The sequence below is a fragment of the Catharus ustulatus genome, chromosome 5 (genome assembly GCF_009819885.2).
Source record: "Catharus ustulatus isolate bCatUst1 chromosome 5, bCatUst1.pri.v2, whole genome shotgun sequence".
NCBI classification, from domain to species: Eukaryota; Metazoa; Chordata; class Aves; order Passeriformes; family Turdidae; genus Catharus; species Catharus ustulatus.
The window spans coordinates 52210635-52228624 of record NC_046225.1 but is presented as its reverse complement, the minus strand read 5'-3'; the positions used below and the strand labels follow the sequence as shown (position 1 = coordinate 52228624).

General features: G+C 38.9%; 1 protein-coding gene across 2 annotated transcripts; it reads left to right on the top strand.

Annotated features, from left to right (window-relative positions):
- The first annotated feature begins 370 nt into the window (after positions 1 to 370).
- RHOH (ras homolog family member H) lies at positions 371 to 17752 on the top strand. Of its 2 annotated transcripts, none has more exons than XM_033060693.1 (3): positions 371 to 456; positions 4013 to 4117; positions 16537 to 17752. In XM_033060693.1, exon 3 carries the CDS (start codon positions 16756 to 16758, stop codon positions 17329 to 17331), a length of 576 nt encoding a protein of 191 aa, XP_032916584.1. In that variant the 5' UTR covers positions 371 to 456; positions 4013 to 4117; positions 16537 to 16755; the 3' UTR covers positions 17332 to 17752. The 2 variants fall into 2 exon arrangements, with proteins under 2 accessions (XP_032916584.1, XP_032916583.1); XM_033060692.1 differs by lacking the exon at positions 371 to 456 and adding an exon at positions 2702 to 2949.
- Positions 17753 to 17990: the final 238 nt, after the last annotated feature.

Sequence of the window (17990 nt, the reverse complement as noted above, 5' to 3'; positions counted from 1 at the left end):
AGCAGTGGATTAAGAAGGAATGTGACTTTTAATTGTAGACTGACCCATGTCAAGACCCTGGGTAATGTTATTTTACATTTTAATGTTATTTTTGGGTTTTTAAAAATTATTTTAAAATTTCTTATAAACCCTCAGTTACCTGTGGTTTAAGACTTTATTTTTGCTGTCAGCCTACTTCTCAATACAAAATTAAATTGCAAGCCTTCGCTCCGCCCCCATAAATATTTTCTGCAACAAGGTGTTTGTTTCTGGAAGTCCCAGATAATGACTCATAATGTGTTTTTTAAAAAGGAGAAGCAATCTATTTTTTAATGTATTAACTAGTCTCTCACGGCCAGATGTTCCCCTTCATTGCACAGCATGAAGAGGTGAAAAGGAGCAGAAAAACTGCAGTAAGAAAGACAGAAAAACTCCCAAAAGCCTACCCTACAAACTACCAAGGATCAAAAGAAACAGGTCAGGTGTCAATTTTACATCTAACTTTGGAATTACCTACATGTGCAGAGTGCATGGAGCTGAAGGTCTTTTGTTGGAATTCCAGGTCTCTTGGAAGTGAAATAATGGATCAAATGCATGAAGCATGAGTATTACTGAGAAAGGTCTCAAATGAATAAAGTTGAACTATTTTTGGGAAGTTACTGGGTCAAGATCATTTAGGAAGTGTAGTGGAGGGAAATGGGTGGAAATCAAGACATGTTAGAACATGTTTCTTACTCTACAGTTTTTTTTCTTTGCTGAACTTCACTCAGTTCAAAAGTTGTTTATGAAGTGTTTTACAGATGGATGCACTCTTTCCAAAATGCAAATTACTTAGCCAGATGGCTTCACATCTGGATTAATCTTAGCACAAAACAGAGAAGAGTAGTTGCATTTTTAAGTATCTGCCCTCTGTAGCAGACCTAAAATTGGTGATGATCACCAAAGACATTTATATCAATATAATTTGCAAATATATTTATTTCTCTACTTCTGACAGTTGTGAATGTTTCAGATGGAAACATTTCAAAATGTTTGGGTTCTGATTTGCTTTATCACAATTGCAATGGAAACTTACTGCCTGATTGCTTAGGCTGGTACTGGGAAACCCAAACCCAGTTAAAAACAGATTAATAGATGTTTAATGTGAAAATGAGGAAACACAAGTTCTCACATAAACTGATGATGCACTGAAGCCCCTTATTCAAAATATTGTCTCAAATTAAAAGGAAGATTGAAGATTTTAAGAAGAAAGGATTCCCAAAATGCCTTCTGTGAGCCTTCCTTACCTTCATCACTGTTGATAATTGTCTGAATTAATTTCATTTTGTAGGGAATAAAAAAAATTATTATCTAGCCTAACTGCTCTGCAAGGTTTGTATCAGCAGGTTTATAGCACGTTTACATAGGCTATATTATTTTCTATATTTTTGGCACAAACTGCTTTTCATCTACACATAAATTATCTTTTTGTTTCCTTTTTGCTTTATCTTGTAAATTATTCTGTTGGTTTTTAATCTTTCTTGGAAGCAGTATGAGTTTATCTTGGAATGCATTATACTGTCATAATGTTAATGTGAACCAATTCATTAGCTGTCTTCAGAAAGTTTCTGTCCTGCACGGAACATAAAATGCATGGTGTTAGATCTGCATTGGGCAATCCGCTGTTACTGTTTCATGGCTAGAAATGGTCTGAGATAGCTTCACTGAGCCCAAAATACTTGCTGAAAAGGACTTGGTTTCCACTTCTGTGCTTCTGGGTTTCAAGGCTGTGATTGTGCCTCTGCCTGAGGACCAGACATTCCACAGCATTGGTCATCTGGGCCCATTGCCTTCAGCTCAGTGGCAGCTCTCCTGCTGTGCCAGTGCACTTGGGCTGCTGCTGGAGAAGGGGACAGGAGTGCCCTCCCAGCAGTCTGATTGCCTGATCATATAGTGGGCAACCTCTTGTGCAGATGGCTCCTAAAGTGTATACCATAGACACTTGAAATCCTGAAACTGCTGTCACAACTTTGCTTTCAGTGTTGTGGTAGTAGATGTGGTAGCAGGAAGTGATGCAGATCTGTCCAGCTCCATTTGTCTTTGCTGGGAAAGGTGGGAGTCTCAATGTCTGTGTTGCTTCCAACTGCTCAGCCTCCTTTTGCTGGTAGAAGAGAGGATATATATGCTGATAAAATGATACTTCTGATCAATCCTGACCAGTGCTTCATGGGATCCTCACTGTATTATAACAAAACTGCATACACCAATGTTAAATCAGCCCAAAGTGCCTGCCTTGGGTGTTTGCACAAAGTCGGTTAAACATACATACTTTCCTCTGTAAGGGCAGAGCCATATTCCAGGTTGCAGAAAAATCCCAAGTGTTGTTCTGCTACCAGAGAGTGAAACGCACTTAGCCATGGCGGGCAGTTGTGGATCTGCTCATTTTCTCCTCACACGTGTCGAGCTGCTGTGCTGTGCCATTAGCAGGGCAGGGCAGAGGCAGCTGTAGGAGCAGCAGAATGCAAAGAGAAAGCTTTCTGCAGCCTAGAGGGTTTGCCTCCCTCCCCCATCTTCAAGGTTTTTACATCTGCTCCCATAGTCACCAAAGAGAGAAAGATACACCAGCCCACAACAAACCCACAGAGGCAGAGCTGTGAAGCTCTCACCAGGAAGCTGACTTACACTAAACCTCTCCACTCTTTCTCGTCACACTGCATCTGGGTCTGCTATGACTGCTGCCTCCAGATGAACTAGACCCATGGCCAGGATTACTTTGGCCTGTATGCACAGGTGTCTCTGGTTAGCTTTAGAGCTTTTGGATTTTTTGTCCTCTCAATGATATAATTGTTCTAATCTGCTAAAAAAGAAGACAATCTGAAAAAACCAGGAACACAGAACACCACTCTTCTTTTTCTCTACCCTTGTCTCATCTCAGATAGTTGACTTCCGTAACGTTTATTTTCAACAGCCTCTTTCAGCTTCCTGCCTCTGGTGAGTTTACTGCATTTTCTTTTTTTTTCTATGAGTATTAATGTGAATTGATATTCGGGATCAAATTCAATATATTTTGGTTTACTTTTGTTAATTACTTTTATTAATAAGTTTGTGAAATTGGTTCACATTATCAGTTTTACTTTTCTGTGAAAGACCATCTGTTAAATGCTCAGTGATGAGTGATACAATTACACACTGGCCTGGATCTTGCATTTTCTGGATTTTAGTTTGTTCCAGAGGTTTTTTTCACCTCAGCAGAAAAAGGCCTTATATAAAGTAGAAAAAGGGGCGTGATGGGCTGTACTTTGCCAGTTTCTTCCATGTTAACTGATACAAGAAAAAATAAGAAATGGGAGTTACTCTCAAGATGGTGGATCATCAGATCTGATGCTCTTTTCTGTTACATGAACTATGAACCCAGAAGTGATAGACATGTATAAATCTGTAGCATTTCACATGATGGTTTTCTTCCCCATTTGTGAAGTACATCATGCTTGTACACGAGAAAACTGTTCTGCTTCATCTCAAATATTCCCAAACAAATGTAGGTGAAGATTTTATTGTGAGAATTTGAGAAACACATTCTTAGGACTAGAGCGAGATTCAAAGTATTTTTAATTTGACAACATATCTGTGACTGGCTCTGGCTCCAGCAGCTGCCTGGCCCTTCTGGGCCTAACAAATTCCTGTGCCACCTTCTGAGATTAAAGACTTCCATCTAAATGGCCATGTCTGTAACTCTGTGTTCAGGTCGCTCCCACAGCTTCTTCTCTGCTTTTTGAGCCAACTGTGGCGTGCTTGTGGTGTGGAGTCCCCTTATAGAGCAGTATGTGTGTATGTGTATGTGTGCACATCTGTGCACACCCACTTCCAGATTCTTCTCACAAAACCTGCATCTTATGATGCTCTAGGGGTGATGGGATGGTCTTGTCACATTGCCAGTGAGATGCAGTTAATCTGAAAGGTGAATGAGGATAGAGCACACTGAACGATCTCTCTGACACAAGTCGCCACAAAAAATCTGAATGAGGACTTAAGATTTTCTAACTTCTCTTTTTAGCTGTGTTTCCACCTCTGGATGGGGCAGAAGTTGAGCTGTGGCATCTGACAGAGGGCAGCTTTAACGTGGGATTTATCCTGAATAAAATACTTGCAGAAGAAAAAGGTAGGGTAAATAAGATAAGTTAGTTGTTAACAGGCACATCTGTCAGCAAATTTTGGTGTCTCTTGCTGTTGAAATAAGGTGGGATTGTGCTTTATATTGTGCTGCTTCATTTTCTACATTTTCAACCCTGCCATTTAGATCAGTGTGTGGTGTGTTTGTGTTTTCCAGTAGGAAGGACCACATGTGTATACTTACTTGACTTTAAAATAGGGTTTGATGTAGTTTTTCTGAGACTGGTCTGAAGATCTATCATACAAATGAAGTCAAATCTCCCAGAGAAAGTCGATACAGACTTCATGTGAATACCATGCTTGAGATTTGGGCAGTAACTACAGGGTTGAAAAGCCACGTGTGCACTTGCTTCCTGCTAAGTTTAGAGAGCGGGTCTTAGTGAGGCATAATACCATGTTTTACATTCCCTATATTAGGTACTGCAAACCAGGAAAAACTGTAAGTTTGTAATTCCAGAGAATCGATGTTTTTATAAGTAATCTGTAGTTACTAAGTTCCAGAGCAAATAATTAAATTTAAAAATGGATTTGATTTTCCTGTATAACAAGACACAAATAGGCCATCAGCAGGGCAACATGGCTGTAAATTACCATCATTTAATCCCATTTTAAGGTAATTTTACAGTGCCAAAGCAGTGTGAAATCATCTCATAGCAGAAGAGCATCAGGCATCAAAATGGAGAGACTGATGCTAAAGTCGCATTGCTGGTAACAACTGCTAATGCCAGTGATGTTAGGGAAGTAATCCCTTGTACAGTGAGGAGCAAGCCATATAAATGCTCAGAGATGTAAGTGGGTGATCTGCAGCATACCCAGAGCACACAGGAAATGAGCAGCCAGTGTGGTGGCAGTGTCACAGGCTGTGCCCGTTTTGTAGAGCAGTGGGTCTGTACCAGTAGAAGCTCCCAAGGAGTTTTTTTTCATTGGTGCTTTCTGATAACCAGACAGGAGGACACACAGGCAGGGAGATGAAATTCTGCTGTTTCTCCTATTACTTTTGCTGTTCTATTTGTTATTTTGCTATAGTTCTAGACATATAGCAGCAGGTGGGTTAGGCACTGTAATGTAAAGGATTTTCTGTGAAAATTACCTCATAACCGTCCATGTTCTTTGTGAAATTTTGGTGCTCTGATTCTACAGTTTTCTCTAAGAAACAGTAGAATGTTACTGAATGCACCATTCAAGTGATTAATTTGATTGACATTGACCATAAAATGAAAAATTGTGGATTTTTCTATAGTGCTTTTGATTATTGTTTGAAAAGAGATAAAATGAGTAACTGTAAAACTTGCCCTTTTTAAAGTCTTGATGTAACACTTCAGACATCACATCACACATCTTAACATCATTCCTGAATTAGGGTCTCAGGTTTTGACTAGTGGTGTATGGTTTTATTAAATCCACACTTTTCAAATGTTTCCATGCTTTGACACAGCTTACAGCTGAAAAATATTTTGAGATAACCCCAGCATAGCAATTAAGAAAGGAAGTTGGCTACAGCTGTCTCAAGCCCACTATTAAAGCATTATGGCCTTAAAATACTGGACAGGATCACAAAACACAACAACAAAATCTGTGGGCTGTAGCCTGACATTAGCTCTGCTCCACAAAACCAAGTAGAGTTTCATATTTGCTTAGCAGGATTTAGTTGTCATTCAATTTTTATGTCAGTGAAGAACTGGAAAGCCTTTCCAATCCACCAGAAGGGTCAGTGTACAGTGGAAGGGGAGACTTTTGGAGCCTGCGAAACCTATGTAATGCAGCAGTGAGTGTGAGTACTGGAAGTCGTGGCTGCAAAACTTGGTGTATCAGGTCTAATATGAGCAGCTGGCAAAGTGGCAGGGAGCAATAGTCCCAGCAGTCACAGTCTGTCACTGCTGACAGGGTGGCTGGAGGATAGGGGGAACAAGGTCTGAGCACTCAGTGCGTGCGTGCATTCCTCACAGAGCAGGCACGGGAGTGGTTTGTGCCCAGCCTTGCTTGTGGCTGTGCACTGTGTTATCAACGACCCTTTATTACTCCTTTTTGCACAAGCAATTGCATTTAGTCTTTGGTTACAGAAGCCAAGGAGAAGTGTAAATTGCTAAGGGATGAGGGTGAAGCTGAACTTGGCCTGCTTGTCTTTGCCTGATATAATGTATGAACCTGCTGGAAACAACACGAGGTTTCTGCTGTGGTTTAGGGATTTCTCTTTGGGGAGCTGTGGTGACCTGTCATGTAGGAAAGACCCAGTATGTGCTGGAAATGGAGCAAACACCTCTCCTGGCAGAAGCTGGCACAGTGGGCTGTGGTTACATACTGTGCATGATGCTGCTTCTCACACACAAGTGTGAGTGTGGAGTACCAGTAACTGACACTTGCAGCTCGAGGTTGTTGTACCATCTGGTGATACCACTTCTCCTCATGAGTGACAGCGTGTTGCTTTTGAAGGTTAGGCTGATTTATGTAAAAATATAGATATAACTGGCTCTCGTAATATAAAAGCATAAGATCATGTCCCCTGTGTAGCTAGAGGTCTCTTTTGGTTGTTTCCTATGCCATGGTCATTGAAAGAATATGAAACCTCTCAATCTTTCAAGAAAACTGTTCTTTCCTTTCCTTGATAGGTATGCGGTGCACACATGGTCTTCAGCTTGTCTCTTTTTTTTTTCCATCAAATGGCTATGCTTAAAAACTGGTAAAGAATTTGGAGTTCGAAGTTACTGACCTACTGATATACTCAATTTTCTATTAATTAATATATCTATTAATTATCTAATTATCTGTGAGCTTTTGTTTTTCTCACTATAAAAATATATTATGAAACAGCTGTCATAAAAACTCTTCATGTAATTTCTTTAGCTTCCATCAATTTAAGTGCAAGTTCCCATTGAAGAACTCTGCATTGAGATTTACTGTAGCATGGGGATTTGCATGATCTTTAAACTTCTTGAAAGCCAAGTAGATGTCAGCTATAAAGATGTGAAATGGCTTCGCAAGATACTCAGCGGAAGAATGAGTGAGAAGGATTTATGTATTATTTTTGGTTGTAGAGTCTTTTCACCTCTTAACCTATTCCATATGACCTGCTGCTGTCTGCAGTATCATATGTTTTATATAAACGTGGAAAGAGATCAAGGTTGTAATGGAATCAGAGAAAAGCAAAGGAAAACAGGCACTAAAATATATATTCTGCTCTGGCGTATAGTTGGTGTAAGATATAAATCAATATAAAATCTGAGCTACCAGGTATAACTTGTGCTAATTACAGAAAAAAAATAAAATAAAGCATGTTCCTCTGAAACTGAGCTTTAATTATAACTATGCATGGAACGTAGGCAGTTTGATGAAAGCAAGCGTGTATGCCCATTTATTTTATCTAATTTTATCTTCTTCAATTAAGGAATTCTAGAGTGATTGCATGGTAAGAAAAAAAATTCCTGCATGTATTGTAGATACGTGTTATCTCTTATTTTATCCGTGTGCTGGATATAGTGCATGAATACTAAGTCATGGCATAGATTGTGGAAGACGACTGCTTGTTTAAAATTTATAAAACAAATCAAAAAGATAAAAATCATAAATCCACAAATGCATGACAAGTTATGATAATTGTGTTTTATATCACACTTACTACTTGAAAAGTAGTTGAAATTATTTCTAAGCAAGCTCTTAAAATTCTTAACATTTTTATGTACAAATGTGCACACAAAATTTAAGAATTGTATTAAAGGTGGCAGTTTCCTGCTGTGTGAAATCTAGACTATTTTAAACACTGATATATACAGAGACAAGAAGGTTTTTGTTGCTGGCAATTCTTAGGGGAAAACACTAAAATTACCAGGGAGTTTCTGTGTTATAAAATAAATACCCAATCAAATTACTGTTGCTTCCTTTGCTAGCTTTGCTCGTTAACATCAGAAGTTTAATATTCATCACAGCAAAACTAACAGTGACATGCAGTAAATGTGAGTACTCCCTAAACTGAAATCAAATCATAATGTTTTAGCAAGAGGTCATTATTGTGAATTGTTTGATCAACTGCAATATCATTATTACTACTCAAAACACCTGTGCATCTGACACTTTACTCTTATCACAAAATATACAAAAATAATCTTCCATGGAGCACTCCTTAATTCTGTTCTAACTAACTTTTTCCTCCTTCACCTTTACCTCCCACTGAAGTCAAACCTGAGCAAATTCATTACTTCATGAATGTGGAGAACCTCCTTCTTCTCCTGCTGATATTAGGGGGAGAAGATCTAGACTTGAGAATCTCGTTTTGTGCTAGGCATTTTATAAAATCAGAGCAAAGTTAAACCTGAAGAGATTTCTGAAAGTGAAGTTGGGATCTTGCAAGAGAGCCATTGAGGAAAATGGAGAAATGATTGAGCAATTTTTAAGACCTTTTAACATGTTAATCACCTGTATCATTCATGTATTAGCTTTTATCTGTACTGTTACTGTTGATTACTTTGTAGCATTTAAAGGAGCCAGTCAGGAAGATCAAGTAGCGTGCAAACAAGGGAGAGGAGCACAGTTCTACCAGAGGTTAGAGCCAAAACACACAGAAGTCAGTCTTCTCTACTGCAGTGGGCTTGGCACAGGCTCTGAAACAGGGGAAGCCCTTTTGCCTGCAAATGCAAGTGTTGACATGGAGATGCCAGTTTGTTTTAACAATTTTTCATGTTACACATCTGCAGGATTTAATATGCGTGCATCTCCTTAACAACAAGTCATTGTAACATGTTGTAAAGATGTGTCTAATAAATGTAATGACTGCATACACAGCAGAAATATAATAATTTACAATGGGTGACTATGTAATTTTATATGTAAAACTCTATCAATTACATACCTAGGTTATTGCAAATCCCCATTTAGCACAGCAGTAATCTCTGCTCATGTGCATGTAGACCATGGTCATTTCAACAACCATTTGATGTGAAGTATGTATGTAGGTTTTCAAATGGTGGTAAGATATCTTGCTCACATTGCTTCCTACAGCAATCTGTAGCAATGGCTTTTACAATGAATTAATATCAGTGTGTCCATGTATATATACACACATATATAGACATAAACATACATGTACGTATGGATGTGATTTTTTTTTTTGGTACATGGATGTATTGATTCACTACTGAAATAGTTAGATTTTAAATATGCATTGATTTATTTTCAATATTTTTGTGTCTCTATATATGTGCATATACACTTCTATGCATCCAGTCTAGCAAATAATGCATCATTCTCTGAGAAATTACAAATATTATTTAAAATGAAGAAATGTTGATTATGTATGAAAGAGAAATAGATACTTCATGATCACCATGCCTGTGTCTGCAGATGGTAAAAAAAAAGAAAGAGCAGGTTGGGCTCACTGGAAAGAAAACGCAGTTATTATTGAAGGTTGTAAATAAAAGAGTACTTCAACAGCCAATGAATATTTAAACAGTCAAAAAATTTGGGGAGATTTTGAAGAGCTAAATAATAATTTTTAAAAAATTCTACAAAAATATATTGTAAATGCCTTTTTGATTTTTCTCAAACTTCAAGAAATTGAACTGTATTAAAAGAGAATGTGGCATGAAAAATTTTAAGTGGTTTGAGGCCCAAAGTTGCAAACATTTCCACATTCTACACACTGAGTAGTCTGATTAAAGTAAATTATTTAAATATAATGTATTTTCAGCTTGGCTACAGTGCAGTTAGACTTGCTGAAAATTTACTTTTGGCCTGTAATTTATTTGGGTGAAGAACTATTCATAGGTACATGTGGTAGTACTGGAGTCAACACGCAGCACTTTATCCATGTTCATCTGCAAGTGTATCTGCATCCCAGTCTGAACCCAGAAGCAGTTCTGTGTCAGTGATGAATATATATGTGTATATATATGTGTGTGTGGGTATATATGTGTGTGTGTGTGTATGTGTGTACAGAAACAGCAGCTATGGGGGAAGGCAGATTGACAGATGGTTTATGAACTTCTGTGCTTGAATGTACACACGTGTGACATTTGCACACCAGATGTACCATGTACAGCTATATCTGTAGTGAAACTCAAAAATTTCTTCTCTGTTTGAGCACAGAGGAGAAAAGAAAAATTAGCACAGAGAAGGGTGGGAAAGAGAGGTGACATATCCAGCATCCTGCAGAAGGAGAACACCAGGCTTGCCCAACTTCAGGCATGAAATGCTGCTCCATTTCTGGTGGCTTTGAGGGTGTTGGATCAGACTCAGAATGGTTTATGAGCTAGTCCTCTCTGAAGGGATTACTTTTCTACACTTGATTTATCCCAATTTTAATTTGGAGAGAACATCTATACTGAAAATGGATCCATTTTGAAAATGACCTGTAACACCATGAATGCCACATCATCCGTAATTTACCATGTCTCTCCATAAACATAAAGAAAAATTACTTCAGACTAATGGCTTGCATCTTTAAATGGGTACTTAGCATTGCCAGATCTCACTGAGTTCTATTTAGAGATTTAGGATCTCGTGTCAGTATGAGAGTCTTACAGGCTTTTTGTTAATTTTTGGAGTGGTTCTAATAGCCTGTGATCATGTGTAATTTGTAAATTGCTGAATCAAGGTGTGATTAGCCACAGAAAGAGGGTTCTTGAAGATAAAGTAAATATTTCTTTTGTCTAATTCTATAATTAGAATGAGAGTTAAATAGTTTTTCTAATCAACTGTAGTAAATTGAATAGATCTTTAGATGTGTCATTATCCATTGCTTATATATATTATTATAGGTACTATTACTAAAGAAATTTAATTGAATTTTTAAAAATTTAAGATAGATCATTAAGCAGTATTTTATGTATATGCAATGTGTAAGATGTGTGTAAATATGTATATTTTGTTACACGATAAGCTTTCATCTCTTTACTAGGACTTCACATCTCATTTAATCTTGGTCTGTGTTTGTTGTTGTTTTATATCAAGATTTCACATTCTCAATATGAGAGAATTTCCTTTAAATCTGATAACTTGAAGTCCCTTGCTAATAATAAAGTTTACAAGATTACTGAATATTTGATCATAAATCTTTCTCTTCATTTACCGTGGTTAAAACTGCCAGAGAAAGAAATAGAGATATTTTCAGGTGTTGTCTTGATTTTTTGCAGAGACTTCTAAGAAAGTGTTTCTCTATTTTCTCAAAACGTCATAAATTAGAAATGAAACCCAAAATTTAGTTTTGTATTTTTTTCAAAACAAAACACTGAAATTTGAAAACAGGAACAGGTTTTCAGTTTTGTGAATAAGGCAGTGAAAGAAAAATTTTCAAGTTTTTATGTCTGCAATTTTTTTTTTTTTAAAATTCTGGAAGGAGATTGTTTTTCAGATGACAAGACATCCTGGCTTTGAAAACACGGGTTCATTGCATATTGCTTGCTTTTCTAATTTTAGAAAGGCATTGAAGAAATTACTGTACTTAAAGATAAAATATCTGTATAAATGCACTCATCCAAACTTCTAAGCATCCTTTCAACTCTTTGAAATGTAAAAGCACCTTGAAACATAATCTGGCAATTAATCTGTCAGTATTATAAATATATCAGATAGCTGAATTATTCTGCCAATGAGTAAACTGCCATCTTGCTCTTCGGCCAAAGAATAGTGGTGGCCCCTGTGGTAGCCAGCTGAAGAAGTTAATGAGTTGAATGGAGATTTTTTTGGTGGAGTAGTTTGGGGAAAAGATGCAGCACCTTGCAAAGGTACAGGCTGTGGGCCAGTTTTCCTTCATGGCAGTGGTACCACCACTGAATGCCACTATGGACTGAAACACTGACAGTCTCTGAGGTGGAGAGAGGCTGATTGGCAAGACAGGGCTGTAGATCAAAATTGTCTTAAAAGGAGTTAAAAAACCAGGAGGCAGCTAATGCAGATGTCAGAGAATCAGCTCAATGAAAGCATGACAGGTGCAGCAAGAGGCCATTTGCTTGCATACCAGCGGCAGTCCCGAGACAGACTGCAGCTGATGGATTAGTTTTCAGGACATCTATGGTGTGGAAGCAGTCTGGAGGTTTGTATCTGAATGGAGCAAGTACACCTTTTCCACAGAGCTGAAAACTAGGTAGTGTGACCTTGACAACCTGGTGATCTAGCAGGGTGTCCAGACTGGAGTCACAACAGCCACAGTTTCTGTGTCACAGGGGCTGCATCTTCTGGGTGCTGTCACTAACCAGACAACAGCGTCTCTGCCCTGTCTTGATTCCTGCCAGCCTTCCTTCTCCTCCTCCCTCTCCTTTGGCTTGTAGGAGTTGTTCTCAGGTGCTGTCCAGGCCTTACAGTGCCCACTGTTCCCATGGAGGTAAAGGTGTAAAGCTGTACACTGTTCTGGTCAATGACGGTAGTTTTTGTGCCTCCTTCTTCTCCTTGAGAGCGTCTAACTAAGGGATGTGAGGAGAGCTCTTACATATCTGTGGTGCAATTGGAAGCAGCAGTGGTTATAATCAGCACACTGGAGAAGAACTGTAGGCAGTTTTGCAGACCCCACCTCTGTGTGAGGTTGGATTTACAAGAGTAGAGTAGGTAGGCAAAGACAGTATGAACATTCAAGCATTGCACAGCAAGTGGAAGTCTCTCCTGTGTTTTTCAACCTTTTCTATTAGTATAAATATTTTAATTTCCTTGCCATGTCAAATCTCTTCCAGAACTGGCATACACAGTGCTCAAACTGAAAACTTAATCTGCTGATACCCTGACATAAACGGGAACTCTGCTGATACGTAGTTGAGGTACAGAGTGGAAAATGGTAATATAGTTAACATGTTAACTGCTTTAACTCTCTGGAGCATTTTGTGAGTGTCTGATCTAAAAAGCTGGTTATTTGTCTGCATGGTTTGTTTATGTATGAGCTAATTACATTGAAATTCCAGCTTACCTGAGTGCACATTATCAGTGTCTAAGATAGGTTTTGAAATTAGAAGTTTCTGACTGTTTTTATTTTCCCCTATCATAAGATGCTGTCCATCCCCTGGAGATGTTTAGCCATAGTGAGTCATGCTCCTAGTGATCTTGCAGCAGATGCCAGAGATATTCTTGGCATAAATGAAAATCCCATTTGGTTCAGTTGGTAAACTTACCCGTTTTGATACAGTAGTCCTGCTTTCCTTTGTTGGTAAAGCTCTTTCAACAAATACCATATCAGTTTTTCATGGAACGTATACTCACTTGAATCCTCTACCTGCAAGGAGCTCGGTGCTGCTGTGCTCTAGTTTTCATCCAGTCCTTTTGCAGGTTGGCAGCCCCACTTTCTCTGTATTGTATTCAGCCATGATCAAGTGTGAGGCATTTTACCTGCCTGAGGTTGTTGAGGTGCAGGTCAGACATTGCCAAAGAGTGACTGTTGTAGGGCTTCTTGTGCTCATGTCATCAGTGAAGTCCGAGGTCTCTGTAACCACACACTAGTGCCTGTATTCCAAAGACAGAGGGAACAAAACCTAAAGTCACTAAAGATCAGGACTCAGCATGACCACACAAGAATAAGACATGCATTCTTATACCTAATGGCTTTATAAAACGTCTTACCTTATTATTCAAATAATATCTTCTATTGTTATGAGTGATGAAAGCATAAACCAAAAAAAAAGCATAAAAGAAGATGTGGGTGTATATATTGAATATATATTGAATTTCATATACAAAGTGATCTTAATGAAGTTGGTAAATTTTTGAAAATCAAATTGTTGCAGGAAAAAAAAAGCCTCAGCAGCTAGGCTTCATCTCTGATCTGTGACCAGAAGGTTTTCTGCAATCTTGTAGTGGTTGTAGCACACTGTGGTGTTGGACCAAGACAGAATATGACAGAAACAGACCAAAACTTTCGCAAATATTTATAAAACTGGTTGTACACTGAGGCACAGAAGTGCCCAGTACTGTCTTTAAAGGACACTCTAAAGTACTGTTCTTTAAAGGACACTGCTTTTTGTTGATGTTTAATCAAGCATTTTCCATCCAGTGAGGTAAACTTGTGTAATTATTTTAATACACTAATGCTGCTCTTACCCTAAGGCTGCAACAAGGACCAGCTATGTGCCTAATTAAAGATAATACTTTATGCACATATGTGGTCCCAATTGTATATGGAGGCACATGAATTGTTGTGAACAAATATGAGATCAGGGCCACTGAGAGCATTTTGTTCACAGGACCCCAATATGGACCTTGTTATATACCCGGGGTTTTTACTATTCATTGTTGGAATGTAGAACAATATCATTTGCTTTGAAAACAATTCTGCACTGTCACAGTGGAATATTTCAGCTTCTGTTATTGTCTGTCAACTATCATATTTGCTAGTACTCAACATCTCTTTCAGTCTTTAATAATTTTTGTACCTTATTTCAAAATAACCAGTAGAATTCGACCTGGTTCTCTGTTTTCACATTTACGAAATTGTAGAAGTCGTGCTTTGGACATCCTTATTTTCCCCCATATTCCAATGTGCACAAAATAATGAACCTGAAGGCACTGAGGACTACTTGCACCAAAGCAATGTTTATTCTGAAAGGGATACTTGGTACATGGAAACTTTCTCCTGAGAATATGCAGCTTTGCCTGAATAGGACGCTACTGCCTTGTGGTGAAATTAAGGTGTTTTCAAACTATATTGCTGACCCAGTTTTGAAGTACAATACTCTGAAAGAGACTATGATTTGTATAATCAATTTGAATGTTTATCCTACATATGCTTTTTGAACTTCTTGTAGATGTGTTTTGTAAAGGTATTGTTTAATTCTCTTGAGAGCTTGTTTGGAGAACAAGGAAGGTGAGAGAGTGGAATTAGACCTCATGAATCTTTAAAAGCAAATTTTCATCTGCTGCCATGAAAAGTTAAATTCACAGAGCAGCCTGTTTCCCGGCAGCCAGGAATGTCGTGAGGCAGCCTCAGCCTCCATCCCACTTCCTAGAAGCGAGCGGCGATGATGAGAGCGCGGTCTCGCTGGCAGGCCAGGAAGCACCGTCTGTTGCAATGACTCCTGTAGATGCCGTAACTCAAGTACGTGCACAGACAGCCCCCAGGCTTGGTGCCATCTCTATAAAGCAATGTGCTCTGGCCACACATCTTCCTTCAACCAGGCATCTGGTGGGAGATGCAGATGTGCCAGCAGCACATGAGGAGGTAGGGCATGGCCTCAATACAAAATGAAAGCAGGGCCAATAGCAGTTGTCAGTGCCTGTAAAATGTTCGCTCTAAGCTCATCTAGCACTTTTCCTTTGTTTTTCCCCCTCTATGGAGTAAGCCAAAACTTGGAGTGTACTAGAAATAAAGGGGGAGGGGGTGGTATGTTAGGGTACTGAAAGTGGAGAGTGTTACAGTAAAATACAGTGTATGTCCTTTGTGGCCATCATTCATTTCTGTGCAAGTAGCCTTTAGGTGTAATGTCTCTCTACATACATGAAGGAAACAGAAATATATTATTTATATAACAAACGTGAGATTCTGAAATTATGCAGTGATACTTTCTTTTCAATTACTCTTGTTCATCCGAACTAATTTGTCTTCAGTTTTGCCGTTAGTGATTTTTGGAGCATCTTGTGTGTTACCCTGTGTGAGCAGTGAATCTTGCACACAGCTAGTGGGGAGGAAAGAAATACTTTCAAAACAGGAAAATTTGACTGAATGCTGGCAGAAGTTCAAAAGCAATTACATACTCTGAAGAGTACTCTTAGTTCAGTTTTACAAGACAGTAATGCCAGGATAGTTATATCCCCTTCAAATGAAATTTTAACTGCGGCACGCGTTGGTAGTGGGACTTTCTTTGGCTTGTGCTTCTTGATTGTTGAAAGCAAAAAAAAAAAAAAAGGAACTTCTGGGTATTTCTGCTGTGAATCCTTCACTGCTTTTGAAAATTGTTCAGATTCATGTAACTTGAGATTCTCGCCTGAAGTCTTTGCTTCCTCATTGTCACAAATGATTCTGTGTTACTGTTCCATATAGGATTGTTTAAATAGTCAAATTGGTTAGCAAAGAGCTTTTTTTCTTCTAACTGCCTCTAGAAAGCATAGGTACATTTTCAAGAGAATCTGAACTGATCATTTAAGGATTCAGGATTCTGTCAGTCTTGGTGAAAGTCAGAGGCAGGGAACGTCTCATAGCATATTAGCAGCAGTTATACCAAAGTTAATTGAATTTTATTAGTCTTTAGATAATTGGAGGGAAAAAATAGCTTGTGTCAGTGGAAAATGTTAAGAGTGATAAGACTGTTAGCCCCTGTGGAGCAGCAAGAAGGTTATTTACGCAGATGGCTGTTGCACACACAGCTGGCTGGGAGGAAATGGAAAAGTTCATCATCCTCAGTAAGGGATACTTGCTGTGCCTGTCCAAAGATATGTTCAGGCATCTTTATCAGGAATGGTTTGTTCTCTGTGGGTTATAAATGTCACATTTTATTTTTACTCTTCCAGAAACGTCATTTGACTCACTGAAGATTTAAAACCAACAAAGTCATGTGGGAGAAAACAAAATTTTAGTCTCAAGTGATGGAATCAAGTCATAAGAAGTAAAGAGATTTGGATGGTTTCTTACTAAATGGAAGTTATATAGAAGGCCTCTAAGACCACTGCATCTCTCCATCCCACGCCTGCTGCACAGAGACTGCACTCTTGGCCTTGGACGCTGATAAAATGCTGGATTCAGTCAAGTGTGTTCTGGTGGGAGACTCTGCTGTTGGGAAAACATCTCTCTTGGTACGTTTCACCTCTGAGACTTTTCCAGATGACTACAGACCCACCGTATATGAAAATACTGGAGTGGATGTCTTCATGGACGGTGTACAGATCAGCTTAGGTCTTTGGGACACATCTGGCAGTGATGCATTTAAAGGCATTCGCCCCCTCTCCTACCAACAGGCAGATGTGGTATTAATGTGCTACTCGGTGGCAAACCACAATTCCTTTCTGAACCTGAGGAACAAATGGATCAGTGAGATCCGCAGCCATTTGCCCCGCATCCCCGTTTTGGTGGTGGCCACTCAGACTGACCAGCGTGATGTGGGTCCTTACAGCTCCTCCTGCATCAGCCCTATAGATGGAAAGCGGCTCGCCCAGGAAGTGCGAGCCAAAGGCTATTTGGAGTGCTCTGCCCTCAGCAACAGGGGAGTGCAGCAGGTGTTTGAGTATGCTGTGAGGACAGCGGTCAATCAAGCCAAAAGACAGAACAGGCGGAAGCTCTTCTCCATTAACGAGTGCAAGATCTTTTGAGGACTGTCAGCAGTGGTTTTGCTCACATTTGTTCTTTCTGTTTTCTCACAAAGATACTGCAGCAGAGAGAATGGGAAGTGAATCAAGGGAGGGCTCCTGGCAGGACGACAGTGCAGGTGCCTCTTTTGAGACAAATGTGCTCTTTATCTGATCCTCTACTCTACAAAACACGAGAGCGCTATCTTGAAAAATTAAAGGTGCATACCCTTATTCACAAGCCTGTGTTTGGACTTTGCTAGCCTGAACTGGAGCAGACCTAGCCTGCAGATCTGCAGATAATAGCAGTACTGATTTTGATTTTGTTTCTGTCAATGTTCCTCAGTTGTTGGTTTGTGTGCATCTTCATTTATTTAATGATGAACTTCTGCCTGGATCAGCCCCCCACCTCTGTCCTTGTGGATATTTTTTTTTACTTAAGAATGTAGTATATACAACCTGACCAATGTGTATCTTATTTAGAGTACTCTTGGATATATTGTTTATTATTGTAAAATTCCGAAATATGGTTTTAATATTTTGGAGGTTCTCCCTTTAGCTAACCACAGAAATGAATTGTCCTATCCATGTAATAAATGGCGTGCAGGCAAGCCTAACAGTTCTTAGATGTGCCTGAGTCATTTCATAACAGTCATCAGTATGTCCAGCATAGGAGTAATCAA